This window comes from Staurois parvus, unplaced genomic scaffold (assembly GCF_062004578.1).
Source record: "Staurois parvus isolate SC_StPar_1 unplaced genomic scaffold, SC_StPar_1.0 ptg000282l, whole genome shotgun sequence".
Classification (NCBI taxonomy): domain Eukaryota; kingdom Metazoa; phylum Chordata; class Amphibia; order Anura; family Ranidae; genus Staurois; species Staurois parvus.
Genome location: NW_028318078.1, coordinates 8864245 through 8890965, shown reverse-complemented (window position 1 = coordinate 8890965; position 26721 = coordinate 8864245). Strand labels below are relative to the sequence as shown.

At 41.3% G+C, this 26721-nt stretch overlaps 1 protein-coding gene across 8 annotated transcripts in view; it reads right to left on the bottom strand.

Annotated features, from left to right (window-relative positions):
- PBRM1 (polybromo 1) overlaps positions 1-26721 on the bottom strand; it is a 149182-nt gene that overhangs the window by 88920 nt on the left and 33541 nt on the right. For 7 of the 8 annotated variants that reach the window (XM_089681922.1, XM_089681917.1, XM_089681918.1 and 4 more), the window contains exons 7-12: positions 23527-23595; positions 14489-14587; positions 12011-12096; positions 11748-11839; positions 7429-7681; positions 5729-5870 (exon numbers count right to left, since the gene is read on the bottom strand). In XM_089681922.1, coding sequence (XP_089538048.1) covers positions 5729-5870; positions 7429-7681; positions 11748-11839; positions 12011-12096; positions 14489-14587; positions 23527-23595 — 741 coding nt within the window. The remainder of the gene's footprint in view (positions 1-5728; positions 5871-7428; positions 7682-11747; positions 11840-12010; positions 12097-14488; positions 14588-23526; positions 23596-26721) is intronic. The other variant, XM_089681915.1, reaches the window with a different exon arrangement.

Here is a 26721-nt window from a genome sequence, read left to right as displayed (position 1 = left end):
TCCTTTTCCTTCCATCCATAGCTTGGAGCAGCACCACAAAGGTATACTTTTCACTAAGTCCTCTAAGTGGCCTACACCTCACTGGACTTAACTCATAGCGTACCTGCACATTTATCAAGGTGACTGAATTCCAGCAGTTCAGCTTTGAAATCGTCCTGTGTATTGCCCCCCATAGAAGCTGTAGTGTAGGTTCTACGAATGAAAAAACTGGGTGGCAAAGGTGGGTATAGCCTGGCTTTCTTCTTGTGACAGTTCCTTAGTTGTATTAATCCCCACTGCAGAAGAAAATTGCAGCACTGGAGAGGTAGGCAAGAGGAAGGACGGTTTTAACAGAAAGAGAAATCAGTACAAGGGACAAATCCTACTGAATGCAAGTCCCTTGTGCTGATTTTTTTTTGTTTTGGATTTTGGCTGCAGTCCGGCCCCATTCACACAAGGGTGTTTTGAATCCCGGAGCATAATCACTGCAATTCTGCCTGCGATTTCAAAATGCTCTGCTAAAATGACAAATCATGGAACTGTGTGTTCAGGTGTAATTCATTTTAATGGCATCTGAAAAAGTGGCCCGTTCTGCCCCGATACTTCGCATTGCAATCGTGGCAAAGTGCATTGGGCAACATGCGCTGCGTGATGTGGTCTGTCGCAATTGTCATGATTTATTGTGTGGAACAACCGCACCACATTTTAAGATGCCATTACAATAAATGGCACCTGAACACATGGTTCCGCAAAGCGTTTTGAAATTGCGGGCAGAATCGCAATTCAAAACGTCCCAGTGTAAATGAGGCTTAGGCTTTAAAGATAGGGTTTAAACAACTAACTGACAAACGATAAGAAAAATAGTTGTCGGCGATTTGCATTATCGATTAGTTGGTTAACCGATTAGTTAGCTTGCATAGAGAACGCATTATTTGTTTACAATTCAGTATACACAGCGCAGCAATGAAAATAAAGGGAAAAAATGGCACATCAAGGTCAGCCGACTAAGGCTCCATGTACATGAGCCTACCCTGACCGCCAGCAGCAGGAAAACGCAAACCGAGGCAAAATTGCAGTAAAGCGGTTGCCGGGTTTTACGTTCTCCCGCAGTCGGCAGTCAAAACGTTCCTATCCTGAACTCGATTCTTCCACGTTCAGGAGAGGGAGGTTTAACCTCACCTAAATGCAGCAGCTCCTAAACTCTGCTAAAAGCCTATGTGTACATGGACACATAGGCTTTTATGGAGTTGAGTTTAGGAGCTTGGACAAAAAAATGCCAAAAGCTCCTAAACTCGAGTTTAGGAGCTGCTCGTGCACATGAAGCCTAATTATGAAAATAACTGTCAGTTGCAGCCCTATTTAAAGAAAACAAAGACCTCTTACTTTCTGAAAGCACCCCCCCCCTACACAAAACATTTCAATTCATGGCAGTTTTGTTATGTCAGTTTTTTAAAATTCTGGAGTTGGATTTCAAAGAGTTGAACTCCAAGAAAAAAAAAACAAAAAAACATGGGGGTTGGTTGGTTGGGGGTCTGATCAGAATGTGTGGGAGTTGTTTCATGCTGGATTACTGCAGAGATCTAGAAAAGTATGCAAAGGACACCAAGACTCACAAGAATTCAAATAACTCATACTTAGATGATATTTGTTTAGATTAGATAATATTAGTCTCTAGTCGGTTTTGAAAATGAAGCTTTAAAATTCATGAAGTGAACACACACTACATTATATAGAAAAATCAGCTAGGAAATTTCATAGCTGATATGTAATTTGCTGTTGCAGGCAGTACAGTGTTATTTATATTAGAATGATTCCAATCACAACAAGCACACAGAATACTGCTGGCTTTTAAACAAACTTTCAACACAAAAGGGCTTCCCTTCAGCAAAAACAAATACCATCAACAATTCTTAAGCCGGACACATAGGGACTGAAATTCAGCTGGTTCAGCAGGGACCAGCCGAATTTCAATCCATGTATGGGTACCCTGGTTGTATCCATGGTGGAAGGAAAGAAAATTGCATAATTTATGGCCTGCCTTAGTTTCTTCAAGTTATACTTCTGCCTACAGAAGGACTGGACACTGGCAAACTGAAAAACTAAACACCTGCCAGCATAACCCTATTACCCAGTGTGTTTGTGAAGCAGCCAAGGCCACGATTGTATACACAGAGGGGTAGGATTTCACACCAAGTAAAAAGTTTCTCTCTCATCCCTTGAACAACACAGAAAGTCTCAAACTTTCAGGACACAGAGGTGATGACTACAAGAAACATTGTAAGGCTTAGGAGTTTTAAATGACACTAAAGCAAAAACAGCACTGATAAAAAGCAATAGGCTTATCAGGATGATTCCACTCACCAAAGAAAAATAGTTTTTAAAGCAGTCCATAAAATGACTTTAAATGACTCTAGACCGAAAACAAAACTGGTGGAAGCAACAGGTTTATCGGGAAGCATTCAAACTCAAAAAAGAAGTAGTCTGAAAGGCAGATAAAAAGAAAAGTCTTTGCAGCCTTAGGAGTTTGTAATGACCTAAGACTGGAAACAACACTGGTAGATCAGGCTGACCCTCAAGTTTCAGAGTGGCGTGCAATGCATTAATAAGGGCATAAACATTCTGTTTTAATTTTGGAGGAATGGCATTAGACTGACTCCTCGGGTAAGCTCATCAGTCAATAAATGGAGTAACTCAGAAGACAGTTTTAAAAAAATAGCCGCCCGGCCAATAGCCGTTTGGCGGCCAGCAAAATGCTGTAGATTTCCGGGTGGACGCCATATGGCATCCTCCCGGGCATGCGCAGTTTGCACGCTTGCAGAGCCGCACAGCGGCGCGATCTGTCACCGGCCGTGTACCTCGGACACGGCCGATGACAGATCTGAGTACCGGCCCCCGTTGCCGGTACCATGTGACCTGCTGTGACCAATCACAGCAGGTCACATGACAGTTGTATACAATGGATGGCTTCATTCATGCCATCCATTGTATACTAGTGTCTAGCTGTGAATGGTCACAGTGATCACATGCACATGTCATGTGATTAGCTGTGGCCAAATCACAGCTAAGCACAAAAAAAAAACCCTGAATGAATCGATGTCATTCAGGTAAATGCTTGCTTATAGCAAAGTAATTATTTGCTATAAGCAAATTGTTTAAAAAAAAAAAATTAAAAATACTGATCACTTCTCCAAAGTAGTACAATGTTACTATGGTAACATTGTACTACTTTGGACACAGTGAAATATGAAAAAAAATCTTAAAAAAAAAGAAAAAAACTGTAATAAAAAATTAAAATAATAATAATAAAAAAAAAAGATTTTTTTTTTTTCATACTGTCACCAGTCAGTGTCCCTGATCACCGCCATGCCAGTTATATGACGACACTGTACTGCACTGGTGACAATATGTAAAAAAAAAATAGTGAAAATAATTTTTTTCATTTTTTCATTTTCCGAAAAATGATGACAAAAAAAATACAACTTCAAAAAACTCGCCATGCCTCTTATGAAGTACGCCGGACTGTCTACTTTGCAAAAAGGGGTCATTTGGGGAATATCTGTACTGTTCTGACATTCTTGGACCTCAAGAAATTAGATTGGCTGTCAGTACTTCAGGATTGATCAATATTCAGATCTATACCATAGTTTGTGAACTCTATTACTTTCCTACAAACTAAAAAATACATCCTAATTTGGGTTATTTTCACCAAAGACATGTAGTAGAATACATCTTGGCCTACATTTATGAAGAACAATTATTTATTTGTAAACTTTTATAACAGAAACAAAGAAAAATTTGTTTTGTTTTCACAATTTTCGGTATTTTTTTGTTAATTTAGCAAAAAATAAAAACCTCGGCAGTAATTAAATACCACCAAAAGAAAGCTCTAGTTGTGTGAAGAAAATTATAAAATTTTAGTTTGGGTACAATGTTGTATGACCGCGCAATTGTCATTCAAAGTGTGAGAGCGCTGAAACCTGAAAAATGGCCTGGGCAGGAAGGGGGTAAAAGTGCCCGGTATGGAAATGGTTAAAGTGGATGGCTCACAAACCACTAGGGCTGCAGGGCAGCTCAGATAAAGGATCTGTGGGAGAATGTCAGCAAATAACTGGGTGATTTTAGCCATAAAGTTCTGCATTATCTTAGTAAAAACCTCAAGGAAAGGGCAGAGGATGCAGTCGTTAATGCAAGCAGCCCCAGGGTAGTTAGTAGACTGTGAGTACATTGTAAAGTCCCCTCTCAGCGTCTAGAAATCAGACATGATGCAACTGCTTGGCAGTAAAGGCACATATGGGGTCAGGGTAAGATACATATTCTCAGGTGCTCCTGAAACCAGGACAGCTTGTAGCAGGTGATGATCAGAATAGCAAGAAAATTCCTTGTAGGTGGGCAATATTACAGGATCAAAGATCTAAGTTTTGTGTGATTTTTGCAAGCAGAAGAAGGGAGATGCTTCACAATGCTATATAGCAGGTAAGATAGTGCGTAATGCTTGTAACACTGCACCAGTGAATGTCAGCACGCAGTCCCGCAGTTATCTGTCTTTTGCAGCAATACTGGTAGAAATAGGAATAAGGGCATTCAGCCACCTAAGTAAAATGTGATAGTTCCTGCCCCTGCTTGGCCAGGCTAAAGACAAATGCACCAGACAGCTGTAACCGAGGAGCTTCAGCAGCAATGCAGAGAGTTTTTATTTATGAAAACTTCAAAGAATAGAAGAAAAAGTCAGTCTTTTACACAGCAGAAATGATGGACAGACGTATATCCACCTAGGACACACGAAAAAAAAAAAACAGAGGTATGCTGGTTGTGGGAGGGATTTTGTTCTGGGCTGACTTTCAGTTTTGTTTGCCAGTGTCTAATCAGTGGTCAAGAAAGAACAGTCCAATACCTACAGACACCAACTACATTGGCAGTACAAGCTATACAGGTGCTTACCAGACACCAGAGAAACCGCACAATTCTACATCCCTTAGGCCAAACAGTTCATCATTTCCCACCTGCTCCATCAACATTCTCTATTTGGACTGCTAGACCCTCCTACATTTACAATTAGCCTGTATGGGCAATTAAAATGGTTCTAAAGGTTCAAGGTTTTTTGTTACCTTCATCCACTATATGCATGAAGGTAAAAAACCTTTTATGTGCAGCACTCCCCCCAGCCCCCCTAATACTCACCTGAGCCCCATTGCAATCCAGCGACGTGCACGAGAGTTGCAGACTCTCCCTCCTGATTGGCTGAGACAGCAGTGGGAGCCATTGGCTCCTGCCGCTGTCAATCACATCCAGTGAGCCAATGAGGAGTGAGAGGGTGCGGGACCGAGCATCGGCTCCATGTGTAAATGGACACACAAAGCAGCAGCTCGGGAGCACACCTGCTCGGGTGCCCCCACAGCAAGCTGTTTGCTCTGGGGGCACCCGACATGAGGGAGGGGCTAGGAGCACTGATGGAAGACCCCAGAAGAGGAGGATCAGGGCTACTCTGTGCAAAATCACTGCAAAGAGCAGTTAAGTATAACATGTTTGTTATTTTTTTTTTTTTCAAATGGAGCCTTTAGTATCGCTTTAATCTTACAGTGACCCATAAAAGTCACTTAAGACTCTTTCACAGACAAAGCATACAAAATTGTTCCCTAATATTGAAAAAGTCCAGTAGGGTAAGCTGAGAAAAACAATGCCAATATTCTGTATTCATAAAACAAGCTGATATCACTTCTTAGAATACAGTAAAATAAACAAATATATTTACCTGCATTAGCTGCTGCAATTTAAACACCCTCTTGTATATTGCAGAATTTGGAACATTGTACCGCTTAGCATTCTCAAACATCAAATTTAAATCTGATTCCAAGTGGTCCAGACTCTCGTATTCCTGGTTCTTTAGCTTATTTCTACATAAAAGGGAGGAAACACAGATTATTAAAAAAAAAAAGCTGTGGAAAATTTCATTTGTCATCTACATTTTACCAATGCATTGGACAGACTCCAACTATAGCTTTACATTCATTATAGGGTTAGAACTTTATTAATTATTTTTGTTTAGTTTTCAAACAAAAAAAAACGAACATTTACAAAACAGAGCCTCTGGGCATTCCCTGGCTCGGCACATACATTAAAACTAAAATTGCACATGGCAAATAACAAGCAAAACAGTAGGTAAACTATCTGCTCGGTTCCACAGGGTAAAAGAAAGATATCACTTTAAAAGTTATCACTGGACTACCTACATTCATCCCACGAACTGGAGGAGTGAAAACATAATTATAAGATCCCATATATGGGGTTAGAACTTTATTCCGACTACCTCTGCCCATATGGAAGATTTATCCTCATTTCCAAAATTTGACAAATGTCAGACAAAAAAGGAATTCAAAGGAAATCTCCTAAAGGGGACACAGGCCTCAATATAAAAAAAAAAATATTAAAATGCGTGGTGTGTGGAGGGGTCAAACCTCAAATATGTTTGTTTTAATTCTGTGTCACTTTTTTACATCCTGTCCTTGTGACTAGTGACAGACAGACCAGGAAGTGAAGTGAAATCTTAATAAGGACACTAATCACATTTAAGACCTGCGGTATAATGGTTATGCTTCGGTGCAAACAGAATACACCAGGTGTGAATATAGGGAAAGCATTTTCAGGAACTGCAATAGGGAAAAACATGATGTGAGGAAACTAAACACAGACAGTTGGCATACCCACCAAACTCTAGTCAGAGGGGGAAAACCATTACTGGACAAAAGGTAGACACATGGTTCTTATTCAAATGCAGCCTTGCAAAATAGTAAACTTGTTAGGCAGTGTGTTTTAGGGCATTACATTTTTTAATTGAAGTGATAAAACTGCTGCATGAATAGAAGATTCATAATGGACCATTATGGCAGATGTGTGTTATCAAATACAGTGTCAGCATTGCAGCAAGTTGAGAAAGATAGTTGCACTTCCTATAGCAGAGACATTTGTAAGTAAAGGAGTTTTGCACACTACAGAGCTGTTAATGCTCAAATACAGACAGATACTAAAAAGAACAGTCTAATGCAGGTCTATGATCATTAATACATCATTAAATGTGTTTTGTTTTTTTATTTAGACTTGGAATCAGCCTCTGGGGGGCATGTAATCAAAAGCTTTGCCAGTGTCCAATCACCTGAAGGTACCAGCCTATAACCTGAGAAATATCAAGTCTATGTCCTGTACAGTACAATTAAGATAACAGGAGTCTCACAGAGTAGGTGAAGTTGCATGGTGAACTCTGGGCAGCCCTAACAATTTATTTTGCCATTGACCAGTCATATGGAGGTGGCTACATATAATCCACAGTCTATCAATACAAGCCTTGTGTCCTGTATTATATGATTAAGATATTACTTATTTGTTACTCTCAAAAGGTAACAAAGGAATGCTGCTTTCAGTCTATAACAAGGTAAAACAAAACAGTCATCTCTTTACCTGATCTGGTGCAGTGAGATAGCATTTTTGATTTGCTGGTAATAATCGGGATATTTTTTCTTTGATGGAAGTTGGAAAAAAGGTTCAGCAATCAGTTGACCCTGGTTATTCCGACAAGACCTGACAGTCTCATAAAGCTGGTATAATGGATTTGATATGTCCATAAAAGAGGTAACACTTTCACCTTCAGACTCTGCTTCTTCATAGCGGATGGATGGTGGAGTTGTTGTTACTGCTGCTGTTGCTACTGCTGCTACAGTAAGAAATACAAAATATCAGTATAGAAAGCTGTGTATTAAACAGAACTACAAAATATAATTATGCATTTTTCAGAATGGCATATTCAACCATTCACCCCCTTGGACTAAATTTAAAAAAGAATCAATTTAATTAGGATTTTTAACATTTAATTTAAAATAAATAACTTAACAATCGTTAAATACTTTAACAATTGAAGATGCAAAATATTTTTTAAAAACTACAATCCAAAATAAAATGTTACCCTACAGTCAGTGTTCAGCATGGACCAGACAAGAGAACCTATTCCTCATTTGCTTTTTTTTTTAGTGAACTCTACCGCTGAGTTACCCCTGGCCTCTTGGTTGCTTCTTTGATTAAAACGCCCTCTTCACATAGTCACAAATCATTACTACATGGCCTACACTAGGCAAAGTCGTAGTTGTGCTATATTCTATTTATTTAACTTGCAGTTCTAAAAACCACTGTTTGCCTGCACATGCATAAAGTGCAGGAAGAGAAACCAGAGATATTTCCCCTCTTAAAGTTTATTCCTCAGTATCCTTATCACCAGTAAAAGCTGCCCTCATCCACAGACCTCACTCTCTAGTATTAAATGTACACATTTGGAGCATTGTGGAATCATTCGTTACTATATGGTACAGTGTGGCTCAATTCATAGTAAGCAATTTGTTTCAATATGTGTAGTGACCAATATGTACGGCTAGTGATTTTAGCACCCACTAAACATCACCAGTGTGTTCCTTCAAGGTTCTGAATGCCAAGTACCAGTAAATCAATTTGGGACTTGCCCTGTAAAACTAAATTCAACATCAGCAAGATAAAGTGTGTGAAAAGTAATCCTTCCTCTAAAGGGTAGATGTCACAGCGGGCGATTCCAGGGTTTAAAGCTGATCCAAAACAGCCAGAGATCCCTTACAGGGTATGGTGGATGCAGTATCCTGGGTAGACAGGAGATCCCCTCTCTGGGTGTTGAGATGGACCTTAGATGGGCTTCTGCAAATAAATTCACTCCACCAGGGAGTTAAACAAAAGGGGTGCCCATAGTGTAGTATATAGATGAAAATTTATTGAGAGATATTATTTCCCAAAAACGAGTATTAAAACTGATGCATCAATTGCAATGACAGCAAAATAAAATATGGACTGACCGTCCCAAATCCAAGATGGCAGCTGGACCTCCACGAGGCTCCGGCGGCGTGACGGCACGGCATAACCAGCTCCGCCTAACGCATTTCGTACGCACAAACATCTTCAGAGGGGATGCTAGTCACGCCGGCGCCATCTTGGAGGAGATCCTAACTACTGCGCATGCATGAGAGCGGGCGCCATTTTTCCTTAGGTTACTAGAGCAATACGTGTGTGTCTCTGTCCTGCACTTAATTACACAGGTGTTCAGCAGTGGGAGCAACGATTCATTAATATACTTTGTCAGATATTCATGAACTTTGATTAATTTATTTTATTATAAAGGCAATTTACCAGTTTTATTTTTAGCGCTGCACTACGTTATTTTATTTTTGACTTTTAGGTTTTATCTGGTTACCTATTGTGTTCAGCTGCTACTTGTAGTGCGCTCACTTATTTTTATCTATTGAAGATAAAGTGTGTGCCCTCTATTTATCCTAAACAACATAGGATGCATATATACACACTCAGAAAAGTCTTTAAAAAGGAGAAGTACAGTCAAAGCTCTTTTGGTTGTACTTCTCCTGTGGATCCAGGAGTGCAGTTCATTCTGCACTCCTGTGACCTGTTTTCAGCTGACAGCGGGCTTAAAGTCACTGTCGGCTGATGTAATTTAGATGGTCCAAGCTGGGGAAAGATCCCACTCGGGATCCACCCCAGAGTCTGGAGCGGCACCTGGCTCAGCCGTTCAGCAATCTGCTGGGAGCCTGAGCCAGCCACTCCCTCCCCCTCCACAGCCCAGAACTCCAGTGAGTGAGAGGGGCAGAGCAGACAGTGGTGACTAACAGTCACAGCTCTCTGCTCACAGCGGCGGTAAGAACTTAGCGATCAGTGGTCATGAGATCGCCGAGTTCTCACACTTAGAGTAGGCGGAGGACAGATGCAGCATCGGACCGATGTTGCATCCACCTAGATTAGGTATAATTTGGGGGAAGAAACCCCCCAAACTTCTCTTTTAAAGCTGAATTCCAGGAATTCAGCCACCTTGTAAAAAGTGAAGACAGTGAAGACTATGAGTTAAGTCCAAGTAGCTGCATGACATCTCCTTGGCTTATCTCTATTATTTACATTTGACAGGTTTATTGCTCTGCAAAGAAAAACTCCAGGGATTTGAGAGGAGAGAGGCACACTGAGTAGCTATGCCAGCCCCTCTCCTTGGCTGTCCATTCACAGAAGCCTTTGTATTTTGTGAATGTGTGATCTGGCAAACATAGTAGCTGCAGCAACAATCTTGTTCAAGATGCAGAGCTCTGAAAGATCAGCATCTGGCTTACGGAACTACAGCGATAGCCATCTCCCAGGAGTACTATAAAGCTGTCAAATATAAATAATAGAGCTAAGCCCAGGAAGTGTCATGCACCTCACTGGACAGAACTCATAGTGTGTCTCCATTTTTTTTCTTTTAACAAAGGAATTCAGTTTTAATGTGTTTTTAAACCCTCAATGTAAAAATAATACAATGCTGCAGACCTCAGTACATATCATATTTGCTGTGTGGTTTTCCTTTTAACCACCTGATGCTTGCTTTTTTTCTGCCCCTTAAAGTACTCTCTGGTTTCCCCATTTTCTGGTTGTTCCATCAGGGTCTTAGAGGATCTCAATGAACCGCGTTTGCATGTGCACTCCTAGCTTAAACATAAAGACAAGTCTCCTTATGCTGCCTGCATCCACAAAATGAGATAGCGGGGCAGCAAGCCACTCCCTGCTTCTCCTTCTTCCCTGCGAGTGACTGAGAGCAGCTGCAGACTGTACTGTACCTTAGGGCTCAGTGCATGTGAATTACTCACTGTGCATGTTCCCTTACCCAGAAGTCCTGGGAAGCAGCGCTGTGCGACCTAGGGATCATAGCAGTGCATAGTGAATAATGCAAGATTGCCCACATATCCAGCACATTATGTACTGGGCAATGTTTTCTATGTAGAAGAGAACACATTACTAAAAAAAACGGAAGTTACATTTTTTTAAATCAGTTTCTGTTGGGTTTTTACATAAGATACATAACAAAGACCAAACATATAACCCCCCCCCCCCCCCTATTTTTAGTGGCTTATCCAACTTCTGAAAATACCACCTGTTTATAGCTAAAATTATTTACGTGACTTCACGTATACAGCAAGCAAAGCCTTTTATCTTTACGCCCCAGCTATGCAAATGATCAAGTTAAATAAAAGCTTTTTATTTTAGTTTTGGACAATGTGGAGAGGGATTAGAACACCTGTCAGCTTATATTGCGGTCTGTGCCCCATTAGGGAGAATCACCCTATTTGCCCCGTTTACTGTTATCAAAAGTAATAACAAAAGTTACCAAAGTTATGTAAAAGTAAAAGAAAATCCCATATTTTGAGTTGACAAGAGAACACAATCAAAAGAAACATCTTCGAGTGGGGAAACTAGACCAAAAGAATGCAAACACGATTCATCTTGCATTATCGCACAATATCTGTATTGTACACATGTATGTTCATACCACTTGTATAGCCTACACTATAGGCAACCATTTGCACTATCGCCATAACAATTTATTTACACCCACAGTAACTACTAGAGTCAATTAGTAGTGTGCCTGAGGTACTAAAGATCACCCATATAGCACTAGGCTTAGATACTTTTTTTTCAGACAATGCCAACCAATTAGTGGCTTTGCCCAAAATCCACTTCCGAGAACACAAACAAAAAGCCAAAATTTGATTATGTATCCTTTTTTGAAGTCAGATATTTAATCCCCTCTTGAGGTTGATTAATTTATGAGCAAAGCCATTAGGAATAATCATTTTTCATTTAGGTCAGCTTTCACTAAAGCTGGCACAGCTTTAACAGCAGAACTGGTACAGCAGATAGGAGATACGGTGTGGACTTCCATACAGAAAGCTTACCATTTAGAGTTGCATCCTCCTCACTCTCTGAGCCATACTGCAGTGCCATTGTGATAGCAGCCAATCTATCACCCTGTGCAGGTCGCTTGTTCCTGAAAGCAGTAGTAGGTATAAAGTGTCAGAAAATCATTCCTTTTACTTGGTTTCTAATACATCAATTCAACAACAAAAAGAGGTTTTCAAACCCCAATAAGCAGAGCATATATCCCACAGATATTTTCCCGATGAACCATACAAGAAACAATTTGAGAGCAATTCTGTACCTGCTACGCAAACTTGACTTGGAAGATTCTGTATAATCAATTTCTGACTTCTTCATGGCAAAAAGTTTCTTTATGTTATTTGCATCCTGGAAGAAAAAGAATAAATATGTGTCTTCACTGAAAAGATTCATAAACATTCATCCTAGCTGAACATTTGTAGACAGTGGAACAGGATGACAATTCAATTGTACTACAACACGAAAGTATATTCAAAACATTTTTTCTTTTGGATTGACGGAGAAAGTTCCTATTACCTTATTGTTAACTCGTCACCATTTTTCTAGGGGTATGCATGTGTTTACTACTTTTTCCCTGTGTCATTCCATTTTATTATGCATAACTTAATTTCTGAACTAATTTGGTTTGGTTTCTTTGTACGAATGAATTGCATAGGTTGTTACCGATATGTGGTGAAAATTTCATGTAAATAGCACCTTTAGAAATATATTAACTGAGAAAAATGGTGACGTGTTCAATACTTGTTTTACCCGCTGTAGAAGACTGAATCCTAAGACTGGTTACTTAGCTGACTTCATACTATAGAAGTGTCATTATGAACTGACCAAAAAGACAAAGCCCCTTTAGGAATGTATACTATCTTTCTTCAAAAGGTAATACTACTGTTCCAAGGGTTACAATTGTTCACTACTGTCTATTTGTTCTGTTCATACCACAGCCAAACTCAGAAAAGATGGTCTCTGACCAGGACTGCATTATGGCATCTTTCGAAGCCGTCGAGAACTCATTGGCGAAAGGCATCTACAGCCAAGTACCTTGTTACCTTTTTCCAATATTTTTACAGTAGTTATTTCTGTTATTAACTAAATGTTATATGCAGTTTGATTTTACCTACAAGTGTTTGTGTGATCTCTCTTTGCACATCTTGAAAAAAAAAAATATATATAAACTATCACATAACAGTGATAAAGCATGGATACAATGGAGTATAGTTAGAACCCTGGTCGAGTTTTCACAAGACAAGAAGTAAAATCTCCAATTGTAACAGACAAAAATAAAAATGCTACTTTTCTTAGTACAGTGGGAGAACTGCAAAAAAACCCACTCCCTGCATTCCTGTTCCAGATTTTCTCATCACCTCCTGTCTGGTGAAACCACTATCACTAGGTCAATGAGGGGAAATCTCTCTAACGCAGCCCTGGATATTAGTAAAAGCCCAACATGTTTGGCTGGCATTCACTTTAAGGCTGGATTCACACTTTTGTGGTGTGCCACCACATACATATTAATCTGTGTCATGAAAAGGCAGTCCATACATTTTGAAAAGGCTGCCAACACCGTAACAGCAGACCATTTAACAAACATATATATGCTCTATAAGTGACCACCTTGAAAAACGTATCCAAATGTCACTATATCGCGCCTGATGCAAAAAATTGACATCCAAGAAAACAAAAAATTATGAAAACTTATTGCTGCCACAAAAAAAAAAGTTATCTATCCTGGGTAATATACTATTGGAGCGGATTCTTTGTTCTTCTCTTTTCATGTTATGGTAGAGTGGCGTTTTGAATTATCCTGGCAATCAATCATTGAGTGGGCTGTTCTTGGAGGAACCTCCTGGTCTAATTAGTGGATATCCTCTTGAGTATGCTTTAACAAAGGCAATATCTGGTGAGTGCACACCTGAGTGGGGGTGCACGGTGGGCACTGCACAAGGTTTTCTATACCTTTAAGTTTTTCGCCACATGAAGTTATTTCATCACTGGACTTTAATTTCTTCCTTATTATTTTTCATCACGGGAATTTTTTAATTTATTTTATTTATTATATATAATTTCTGTCACAGGACTTTTTTTGAGATATCACATTATGTGTTACATTTATTAATTTATATATATATTTTTTTTTTTACAGAGATAATGGTGAAGATAATGAATGATATATAATGTATGAGTGATAATTGGAGATTTATCACTAACGTTTTGATGATAACACTGTGAGGTGTATGCGCCGCTTGTATTCACTAAATAGTGGTGATACGTTTAACAAACATGCACCATTTTTCTTAAGCGCACCAGAGAGCACAGAAGGCTCACATCTGTCTACTGGAGTGTGCTGGGCTGCCATTCAAAACTAATGGTAATTCAATGCACCACAGTTCTTGTGTTATCATGCATTCCAGTAACAAGAGCACATTACTGAACATGTAATATGAACCTGACCTAATAATTTCCACACATAGGTGTTGAAAGGGGTGCCTGATGAACATTCTTAATGCCCTCCAAGTGCACTCTAATTGTTAGATAAAATAGGTTGTTCTGAGCCAATTGGCTTGGTGTATACAGTTACATGGCTTTGATTCTTACGAGTTGCTAAATTGAACTACTTCTCATGGGAGACACCCGCATTTTGAAGTTAAGGAAAAACTGCACTGGATGCTCTACTGCATGCATAATACGTGCACCTGTATGTACTGCATCTGACTTAAAAATAATTATAAGGTATTCATTTACTGACCTTAAACACCTGCGAACCTGGCTCATTGTAGGTTTTAGCATTCTTTGCTAGCAGATCGATGTCTTTCGCCATTGCATTAACACTTTTATAATAACCAGACTGTAATAAAAACAAATGACAATATAAAAATTATGAACTTTTTAGATCAGCCTCTCCAAACCCTTTTACCTCAAAAGAACCCTTGAAATAAACTATAGAACTTCTGCTAAAAACAGCTCATTATGGGGGAGGTCAGTGGCAAAGAAACGCCCTAAACTGATGGCCAATGGAAAAACTGTCCCCTTAGAGTGGCAGTCAAAATGCCACCCTAACACACAGCTAAAATAGATCACTGGTGTCATGACCCTGACTATTTCAAGTGGCTTGGCACTGGAAACATCAACATATGCTGGCAACATCAAATGGGAGGTCAGTAAGCCACACAGCTCAAGGAATCCATAAACTCTTTTTTCTTAACCTCAGATTCCTTTAAAAATCTGATGAAAGCAATGGACCCCCACGATGATATAAATTTAAAAGGTAAACATGGGCCAACAAGTCAAGAGATGCTTAAGCAGTCCATAGATGGCTGCATTTTTTTCATTTAACTACTTTGTTGATTGAATAAAAACCTGACCCGGTACCCCTATCTACACATTCAATGTGCACATGGGAATCATTCTCACTGAGCCTTTGTATTCTGACAGCAGGGAGACTTCCACGGCGTCAAAATACACTTATTAGCGGGGACGTGGCCTGGAACGCGGTGGAGTAAAGTGCACAGGAGGGGAGCTCCATCTTCATTCTATCCTTTCATAGGTATCCTGCTAAATATCCTGACCTTTCTACTGTGCTCTAGAGTGATCCTCTACCCTATTGGACTATCTGATATGTCTCCCCCACGCAAAGCCTCAGAGGCCAGCTCTAAAAACTGGAGAAATTTCGCCACAAGGAGCGGGACGCTCAGGGTGGAAATGGCGGTACTTCTACATCAGACGCAGAGAACCCAGCGACAGACTACTAAGGTCCTGAAAGCGATCTCCATGTGTCAAGCGACCCTTACCTCGAAAATAGACGAGGTCAAGATTGATATTTCTCTAATACACCAGGACTTTCACAAACTTCAGGACAGGGTTACAGAGGCAGAGACCCGCATCAGCCAAGCGGAAGACACGCTACACCCGCTCCAGCACAACACAGAGCATATACAATGCCAGGTACAGCAGATCACCCAGAAGCAGGATGACATGGAGAACCTGTAACATTCGCTTTGTAGGTCTCCCGGAGCGTGCTGAGGGATCCGACCCAGCTTCTTTTCTTGAAAACCTCCTGTGTTCCACCTATGGCAGGGCTGCGTTCTCCACCATGTTCGTGGTGGAGAGAGCCCACCGCATACCTGCAAGGCACCACCGCAAGGCGCACTACCGTGTACATTCATAGCTAAACTCCTTAACTACTGAATCACTGTCCTTTGACTGGCAAGAGAAAGAGGCAATATTCCTTTTCAGAATGTCAAAGTGGCTGCTTTCCCTGACTTCTCAGCGGACGTGCAGCGGCGAAGATCCCGCTTTGATGCAGTTAAAAGGACCCTGCCAAGCTCCACTTGGGAGGCAGAAGGCCGCGTCCACGTCTTTGAAAACCCTGACTTGGAGTCCATGTGGTTTGATCAAAGGTCCGCAATGGTTACGGCTCCGGCCTGAGTACCTACGATTGGCTGTCTCTCCAGGAGTACCTCCTTGCATTTTCACGCTTATCTAGTAAAGATGATCACACCATGTGGGATCCGGCAACTGTTCTTTTTTACTTTTCCTCCTTCCCCACATGGCCGCACCTCACACCATGGCTTATCACCAGCCATCTGCTACTGTGCACCCAACCTGGATACTATACATCTTTTTCCACTTCAGCCTATATATCCAGGTGCACCCGTTTCTTGTCCAGGTCTTCTATTCATGTATCTTGCTATTCCTTCCCCTCACTCCATATCTGTTTCCCCCTTTAATTTCCCCCCGCCAGAATTTCTCTCTATTTGGATACCATCTCGCATGAACATTAACATCTACCTGCAGATACCGGTCCTCCGGTATGATAGCACTGCCACATTAGCACTCCTTAAATTACATCTTAAGGACTTATTGTGTGCCTCACTCAGTAGCTCACACCATTGACAAGTCGCCCCTTCCCTACAGTTTGGAGAGTCAGGTTTGTGGATCCACAGGGTTGGTATGGATCAGATACACCACTGACTCTGAGTTTGAACATAATGTTGTCTGTTCTTAGCTTTGAGTTGTATGCTCTGGCCAAGTTGGGGAGGTTGGGAGCTGAGTGGGAGGTAAACTATGCAAAGATCTATGTGGCAATGTAATTATATTTTTCTGCACCCCTACTGTTGTTATACGAAGCCTATTAGTCCAAGATGATGCACATAAACCACTGCATATACTTATTGTACGGCAAATTGCCGTGTTGTTCTGATGCTCATTCTCCTGTCTACTCTGCTATTGGTCCACCCTATGACACACCCAAAACTCTTAACGTGTAACGTCTGCGGTATGCGGGACAGCAATTAAACACAATCCTAACATAGCTTAAAGCACAGAAGGTGGACATAATTGTTTTGGATGAGGCCCTTATTACAGGCCAATTACAACTGGCCCTAAAACGCCTCTGGGTGGGCTGGGCATACCACACCACCTATTCTTCCTATTCCCGGGGCGTCTCGGCCTGGTGGCCAAATCGGTCCTCTTTGAATTAATTAAGCTGAGCACGGACCCACATGGCAGATTTATTTTCCTACAGGCTAACATTCATGGTCGCCCTGTACTCCTACTTGCATGTTACATTCCTGCGCCTTATACAGTGGATATAAAAAGTCTACACACCCGTTAAAATGTCAGGTTTCTGTGATGTAAGAAAATTAGACAAAGATAAATAATTTCAGAACTTTTTCCACCTTTATTGTAACCTATGAACTGTACAACTCAGTTTAACAACAAATTCAAATCTTGTAGGCGGAGAGAAGTGAAAATAAAAAACTAAAATAATATAGTTGGATAAGTGTGCACACCCTTAAACTAATACTTTGTTGAAGCACCTTTTAATTTTATTACAGCATTCAGTGTTTTTGGGTATGAGTCTATCAGCATGCATGATTCTATCAGCATGGCACATCTTGATTTGGCAATATTGCCCACTCTTCCTTGCAAAAACACTCCAAATCTGTCAGATTGCGAGGGCATCTCCTGTGCACAGCCCTCTTCAGATCACCCACACATTTTCAATTTCAGATTCAGGTCTGGGCTCTGGCTGGGCCATTCCAAAACTTTAATCTTCTTCTGGTGAAGCCATTCCTATGATTTGGATGTATGCATTGGGTCGTTTTCATGCTGACAGATGAAGTTCCTCTTCATGTTCAGCTTTCTAGCAGAAGCCTGAAGGTTTGTGCCAATATTAACTGGTATTTGCAACTGTTCATAATCCTCTCTACCTTGACTAAGGCCCCAGTTACAGTTGAAGAAAAAGAGCCCCAAAGCATGATGCTGCCACCACCATGCTTCACTGTGAGTATGGTGTTCTTTTGGTAATGTGCAGTGTTGTTTTTGCACCAAACATATCTTTTGGAATTAGGGCCAAAAAGTTCAACCTTGGTTTCATCAGGCCATGACACATTTTTCCACATGCTTTTGGGAGACTTTAGATGTGTTTTTGCACAATTTAGCTGGGCTTGGATGTTTTTCTTCGTAAGAAAAGGCTTCCGTCTTGCCACTCTACCCCATAGTCTAGACATATGAAGAATACGGGAGATTGTTGTCCCATATACCAGACAGCCAGTACTTGCCAGATATTCCTGCAACTCATTTAATGTTGCTGTAGGCCTCTTGGAAGCCTCCCAGACCAGATTTCTACTCATCTTTTCATCAATTTTGGAGAGACGTCCAGTTCTTGTTAATGTCACTGTTGCGCTATATTTTTCTCCAATTGATAATGACTGACTTCACTGTGTTCCATGGTATATCAAATGCCTTGGAAATTCTTTTGTACCCTTCCGACTGATACCTCTTAACAATGAGATCCCTCTGATGCTTTGGAAGCTCTCTGCAAACCTTGGCTTTTGCTGTAGCATGCGACTAAGAAAATATCAGGAAAGACTTACTAGAACAGCTGAACTTTAGTTGGGGTTAATCAGAGGCACTTTAAAATGATGGCAGGTGTGTACTGACTCCTATTTAACAAGATTTTGAATGTGATTGCTTAATTCTGAACACACCTACATCCCCAGTTATAAGAGGGTGTGCACACTTATGCAACCACATCATTTTAGTTTTTATGTTTACTTCCCCCTCTTAAAGATTTGTTTTTCAATTGAGTTGTACAGTTTATAGGTCACATCAAAAGGTGGAAAAAGTTCTGAAATGAGTTATATTTGTCTCATATTTTTACATCACAGAAACCTGACATTTTAACAGGGGTGTATAGACCTTTTATATCCACTGTACTTCTGTGGTGATCAACGGGGGTCTGGCCTACATGTCCCAACACCCTACAACACCTGAAATCTAGCTGGGGGATTTTAAAATGGTCTTGGACCCAGCTATGGACAGGTCGAGTCAGATAATACTGATTCCCCAAGAGGCCTTTTAATTTTTATGCCAGGGCCATGCTTACTCTTCGCATTTCCCGCCTGAAACGTACCTCTAAGCAGGTACTCAACACCACTGAGGCCCACTTGGCACAACTGGAACATCTATTCTTTTGCAAACAGGGCATTTTTGAACATGGAGAAAAGGCAGGAAAATTATTGGCATATCTAAACCACCATAATCTTAGACCCCTGGTGGCGGTTTCCTTACGTACCCAGGACGGGGTCCTCATTTCTGACCCTCGATTGGACGCCAAAGAATTCAGAAAGTTTTTCTCTAAATTATATACCTCCCAGGTGCACCACTCTATGGAGGCCATGAGAACATATTTTACATCATTACTCTTCCCCAAGTTAATGCCAGACCTGGTAGCCATGTTGGAAGCCCCTCTCACAACAGATGAGATTGCAATGGTGATGTCTCAAATGGCCTCTGCGAAGGCGCCTGGTTCCGATGGGCTACCACTTGAACTCTATGCCACATACTCCAACTGTATCTTGCTGTACCTACTTACATTGTATAATGGTATCGTTGAGTCCGCCACACTACCAGCAACAATACGTGAAGCCCTAATTATTGTCCTTCCAAAGCCAGGCAAAGATCCTACTCCTCTAGAATCTTACCGCCCAATTTCTCTACTGCAAGTGGACATTAAGATCCTGGCTAAAATACTAGCTTCTAGATTGAATTTGGTGAATCTGTGTAAAGTACATTCTGACCAGACAGGCTTTATGCCCAGTAAAAACACAGCCATTAACATCAGGTGGTTGTTCATGAACATCCAGGCAACACATGACAGGGTTGGCACCAGGGTGGTGGTGGCTTTGGATGCAACCAAAGCATTTGATTCAGTATAGTGGGCTTACCTATGGGATTGTTTAAAATGTTTTGGATTTGACTCTAGATTCATCAAATGGGTACAGCTGTTATACTAAAACCCAATAGCCCAAGTTTCTGTCAATGGGTGGGTTTCAGACCCCTTTCCCTTGAGCCGGAGCACCCGTCAGGCCTGCCGTTATCTCCACTTCTATACCCTCTGCAAGCAGAACCCCTGGCCATTTCCCTTAGGCCTCATGACCAGATTCAAGGCCTTAGAATTGGTAACCTGGTAGAAATGGTGAGCATGTACGCTGATGACACTATACTCAAACAGACCCGAGCACTTGATTACCCTCAGCACTGGCTATGATAGACCAACTGGGCTCTCATTCAGGTCTGCGAATAAATTGGAACAAATCACAAATTCTTCTGTTGGACCTTTTCCCACCTACAGAAACACAGGCCAGTTTACCCCTTGCTAGAATAGCCTCGATCCATTATTTGGAAGTGCAAGTGTCTCGATCTATGCAAGATTATATTGCCTTGAATACTGACCCTCTTTTCAAGTTACTTAAGCAAACTCATGGACACTGGCGAAACCACCACTGGAAGTTATGGGATGGATCAATCTGATCAAAATTGTTCTATTACCAAAACAGTTATATACATTCTGGCACTCTCCCATATAAATAGCTCTCAAAATATTCAAAACCATAGATTGCATATTGAACTCCTTTGTATGGGGTGCAAGTAGGCACAAATTACCATGGTCTATATTAAAGAACCCAGCCTCTCTAGACAGAGCCACCCTACCAGATTTCAATCTATACTATATTGTGGCCCAGCTATCTCATTTCTACCATTTCGATAAGACAGATCAGGGGAGATATCAGGTCCTGGTCTGTGGCCATCCATCCCACCCAGCTCCCACAACTTTACAGGTTATCTTTAAGGGGCCCAGGGGTCTGAGTCGTCAGTTTACTCGATTTAGTATGTTATATCATCATCAACATATCTGGGAGATGGCCCTGGTCAAGCTAGGCAGCCTCCTAGTCCATACACATACCCCATTATAGTGCAATAATTAATTACCAGAATTACTGCAAATTCCGGACCCTATTCTATGGGCATCCAATGGAATTCTCTATTTATACCAGCTGTTTCATACCTTGGGGTTAAAAACCTTTGTTGAATTGCAATCTGAATTCTTCCTACTTAATTACACGCTATTTCACTATATACAATTGTGGCATGCTTTGCAGGCTCAATTGTCTAATTTACCCCCCCCCCCCATGGCTTCCCTACCCCTATTAGATATAATCATGGGCTCAGACTCTACCAAATTGATTTCTGCTATATGCAATACTCTGATAACACCAGCTGCCACAAAACTAGCCCAAAGAATCAAAAACATATAGTTACAGGACCTGGGGGATATTGTAGATGATGATTGGGAAATGATACTCGAAAATTACTAGTCTTCCCCAAGGTCTCTGACCGCTTAACTCAGCTGAATATATTGAACAGGGCATATGTGACCCTGGTCTGTATATCCCGTTATAAATCCACTAGTAGCTCATTATGCTCCCTATGCACGTCTCACATGGGTACTTTCTACTATCTCCTCTGGTCCTGCCCTGTTGTGCAAACCTACTGGACTCAGATTGTCTGCTTTCTACATGACCGTATGGGATCTCCCCTGACACTGGACCCAAAAGTATGCTTACTGTGTCTCCTTCCAGATCCAGACATGGACAAGTCACTAACCACGTTTCTCAATGAAACATTATTCTCAGCTCGTAAGGTCATTGCTTAGGTCTGGATGCAGACAACACCCCCCACGTTATCTACCAGCATAGAGGCTGCCCAGCTAAGTACAATAAAGTATGGAATAGATGGCTTGAACTACCAGATACCCGTGATTCTTTTTTTCTAAAGGTTATTGTATTGTTCTGGTTAATCCCATATTTTGGATTACATATGATTCTTGTTCCTGCAAATACCTCAATCCACTGTCATGCTATAGTGCAGGGGTCCTCAAACTTTTTAAACAGGGGGCCAGTTCACTGTCCCTCAGACTGTTGGAGGGCCGGACTATAGTTTCAAAAAAAAAAACTATGAACAAATGTGGACACAGTACAGGAGATGACCAGAGACTGCGGACACAGTACAGGAGATGACCAGAGACTGTGGACACACAACGGCGGCGGGAATACTGGGCCGGCCGCTCCATAAGATGCACAGACATTTCCCCCCAAGTGTGTCTTATGGAGCGAAATAGTGCCCCATCATTGGTGTCAGTGGGAGGAATAGTGGCCCATCATTGGTGTCAGTGGGAAGAATCATGCCCCATCATTAGTGTCAGTGGGAGGAATAGCGCCCCATCATTGGTGTCAGTGGGAAGAAACGTGCCCCATCATTAGTGTCAGTGGGAGGAATAGTGCCCCATCATTGGTGTCAGTGGGAGGAATCGTGCCCCATCATTGGTGTCAGTGGGAGGAATAGTGCCCAATCATTAGTGTCAGTGGGGGGAGGAATAGTGCCCCATCGTTGGTGTCAGTGGGGGATGGGGATAGTGTCCCAACATTGGTGTCAGTGGGAGGAATAGTGTCCCATCATTGGTGTCAGTGGGAGGAATAGTGCCCCATCATTAGTGTCAGTGGGGGGAGGAATAGTGCCCCATCGTTGGTGTCAGCGTGGGGGGGGGGGAATAGTGCCCCATCGTTGGTGTCAGTGGGGGAAGGGGATAGTGTCCCATCATTGGTGTCAGTGGGAGAAATAGTGCCCCATCATTGGTGTCAGTGGGGGGGAGGAATAGTGCCCCATCATTGGTGTCAGTGGGAGGAATAATGCCCCATCATTAGTATCAGTGACACCAATGATGGGACACTATTCTTCCCGCTGACACCAATGACACTTAACTTGCTGACCCCTGTTCCAGCATGGTGGTTGCAGCAGCACCATCTGTACGGCACACTTACCTGTCAGCTGTCCTTCACTCCGGCCTCTCCCTCACTCGATGTTCGCGGGCCGCTCGGCTCTGCCTCCTCGCAGGTGATTGGCCGCCTGTGTGCCTTTCCTGAGCTACAGTTCTGGTGCCCAATCACCGGTGAGGAGCGGAGCCGAGTGGCAGCACGAACATCGAGTGAGGGAGTGGCCGGAGTGAATGAAGGAGCAGCGCTTCCTGGACTGGATCGTCGTGGGACTGGGACACGGAGCCAGGTAAGATACAGCAGCCCCCTGCCCGCCCCTGTATTTAGTGTCCCTTCCTCGCGGCAAATACGCCCCCTGCCGGCGGGCCGGATAAATGTCCTCGGCGGGCCGTAGTTTGAAGACCCCTGCTATAGTGTATCATAGTCACTAAGAATGATGTTCACCTGTGCCTTAGTAGGAGATACCATACAATTTTGTATACGTGGCCTAATTGTTTCCCCTGTCTTATGTAACGGTTTTATGATGTACAGTACAATTGTTTTTTTATCTGAATAAAGACGTTTTTGAGGTGAAAATACACTTATTAGCGCTTCCGGCTATATCCACCAACATTTATCCGACAGGCTGGTAGTACAGAAGTTGACTGATAATTAATAAATACTGTACCTGTATCCTTTGGGCTATCGTCTTCATGTCTATGGGTTCCTTAATTATTGCATAGTAGTCTGGATAATGCTACAGGTGATAAAATTAATACAAAAATAAATATAAAACCAACTGTATAAAATAAGAATCCAGACATGATTACAAAACATACAATACATTTTGCTTTATTCTACAAAAATTGTAAAAATTCAAACTTCCCACTATCACATACACTAGGACTGTTAAAATATGCAAGACCGTGCACGCCCTACCCGTGCCACCATTCGCGGCCGCAACTGTCAATCACTAAGTCCCGGCCGGTGATTACCCGCTGGTGCTCGGGGGGGGGGGGGGGTTGCACTGCTTTGTTTACAAACAGTCCTCCTCCCTGCTAGGCTCGGCCACACTGCTCTGGGAGGTTTGCGCTGCTTTGTTTACCAACAGTCCTCCTCCCTGTTGGCTCGGACACACTGCTCTGGATGGCTGTGCACAGTGTCCTTACAGTGAAGCACCAACACACTGCCCCCCAGTAAAACACTCCCAGCACACAGTTAACCCTTTGATTGCCCCTCATGTTAACCCTGTCCTGCCCAGTGCCATTAGTACAGTGTCAGTGCTTTTTTTTAGCACTGATCACTATATTGGTGTCACTGGGGATGTCAGTGACACCAAGTCAGTTCCCCCCAGTGTCAGAATGTCACTGATCGCCACCATTATTAGTAAAAAAAAAAAAGAAAAAAGAAATTTACAGTATTTATATCGCAAAGACATGTAGCAGAATACATTTTGGACTAAATTTATGACGAAATTTGATTTTTTACATTTTTTTTACTGGACATGTGTAATAGGAAAAAGTCAAAAATATAGTTTTTTTTTCTCAAAATTGTTGGTCTTTTTTTTTGTAGCGCAAAAAAATTAAAAACCACACAGGCAATCAAATACCACCAAAAGAAAGCTCAATTCGTGGGAAAAAAAGGACTTAAATTTCATTTGGGTGCACGCCATAACGCAAAAAATAGCCTGGTCAGGAAGGGGGGGGGGTAAATCCTCAGGAGGGCAAGTGGTTAAAATAATCTGAAATTTAATAAAAGTATTGCACTTACAAACAGAACATGAATTCAGCATATGAGATCATAAAAGTTTCCAACCATCAAAATGGCCGCGGTACATGGCGCGATGACGCCATAAGTCATAGCTTCACCCTACGCGTTTCGTCACAAGCAGCCATAGTCGGGGGCATGGCCTACAAAACCCATCGCGCTATAGTCACAGGGTGAAAATGAGCCCGTGATGCTTGCACTCCCCGAACCGGAACAGTAGATGGATAGCCGGATGTTTAGAGGTTAAGGGTTATACTGTAATCCGGTCGAATTGGATAGAGTTATGTCAGAGGTGGATAAATTGGACAGAACTAATATGTTATTGCCGAAACAGAAAGAGGATGTGGATGCCTTTTCTTCTAATTGTCCTTTTCTGACTACTTAAAAAATAATGATAGAGTTTTAGGTCCTTTATTGCCAGAAACACCTAGTGTCTTATATAGAGTTGCCCCCCCCCCCCTTGAGATTATTTGTTTCCCCTAATGTTGTTGAACCACCTAAGAAAACAGTTTTTTTATCAGATGAAGGGATTTTATCCATGTAAGACGTGTGCTGTTTGCAATATCAATATTTTGAGGGGAAGAAAGGCTGTTTCCTTTACTTCCAATCACATTTCTAGCACATATGATACTAATTCCTTCATCTCTTGTTCCTCTAAGAACGTAGTTTACCTCATTTGTTGTCCATGCGGTCTTCAATATGTGGGCCGCACTGTCCATACCATGCAAATTAGCATTAAAGAACATATTGCTAATATACGTAAAGGTTTTCCAAACCATAGTGTATCCAAACATTATACGTTGCATCATGGGAAAAACCAGAACGGTACACTATTTTTGGGCATTGATATGTTTACCCCTAACTGGCGTAGGAGTCATGCCAACCCGATGGATTTATACATTAAAAACATATATCCCGTTTGGTTTAAATATCGAATGGGATGTTAATGCTTTCATTAATAATAGTTGAACGTATTTTAGTGATGTCATAGGTTTATGATTGTATTATTTTTGTTTTACTTATAATTTTTTTATTATTTTTGTTTATTTACTTATTAGACTATGTTGGTTTTCGGCCCAACTTTTGAGGGGTTGACACTATTTAATGTTATCTGTTAATTTATATATTTTGTATTGTATTTATTTTATGCGTTTATATATTGGTTTCCAACCACAAGATGTCGCTGAATAGTATATTTTATTTTATCATTTTTTCTAACCACTAGATGGCTCCCTGAGCCAGGGAATGTATAGGAACTTGTTGGATATGCCATTATTGTGTTTTAGCCACTAAATAGTATATTGGGCCTTAATGTTTAATATAGTATTTTTTATGTAATTTAAAATTTTTTTATAACTTGTTATTTTCATTTTGGCCTATATTTTATTTATGTTGTCGATTTGATACATGGTCTGCTCATATATTTGTAGTTCCGGTCTGTGGAACGCAAGCTTCATAGGCTTTCTGTTATGGTGTCGTTATGACATCCGTCCTGGCTATCCATCTATTGTTCCAGTTCGTGAAGCGCAAATGTCACAGGCTGGTTTCCGCCCTTTGACTATTTATGTCATGATGGGCGTCATAGGCCACGCCCCTTATGTTTACTTGTGCCGAAACACGTAGGGTGGAGCTACAGCTTATGAAGTCATCGCACCACGTACCGCAGTCATCTTGTTGGTTGGAAACTTTTATGATCTCACATGCTGAATTCATCTTATGTGTGTAAATGCAATACTTTTATTAAACTTCGGATTATTTTAAATACTACACTATAGAGGAGCTTTTGTTTTCTCTGTATACATCCCATTATCTTTGAGGCGTAACACTGGATCTGTATCAACGAGTCATTAGCGGTGGAACTGCCTTTTTATGGGGGAGAAGATCAAGGATCTAACATGTCCATTGTTATTCCATATATGCTGTTTTCGACCGCATCATCTATGGTCATATTTTCCGTTAAGAGGCTGTGAATGGTGATGGTGGAGGATTATCTTTTTTCTTCCTATTGGCAGCACATCACTTTTTGAAGATATGGTTTTCATCTAATACAGTCACATTTATTGGACTTTCTTGAGGACTTGAATTTAATTTGTCATTATATTTTGTGCAACAGTGG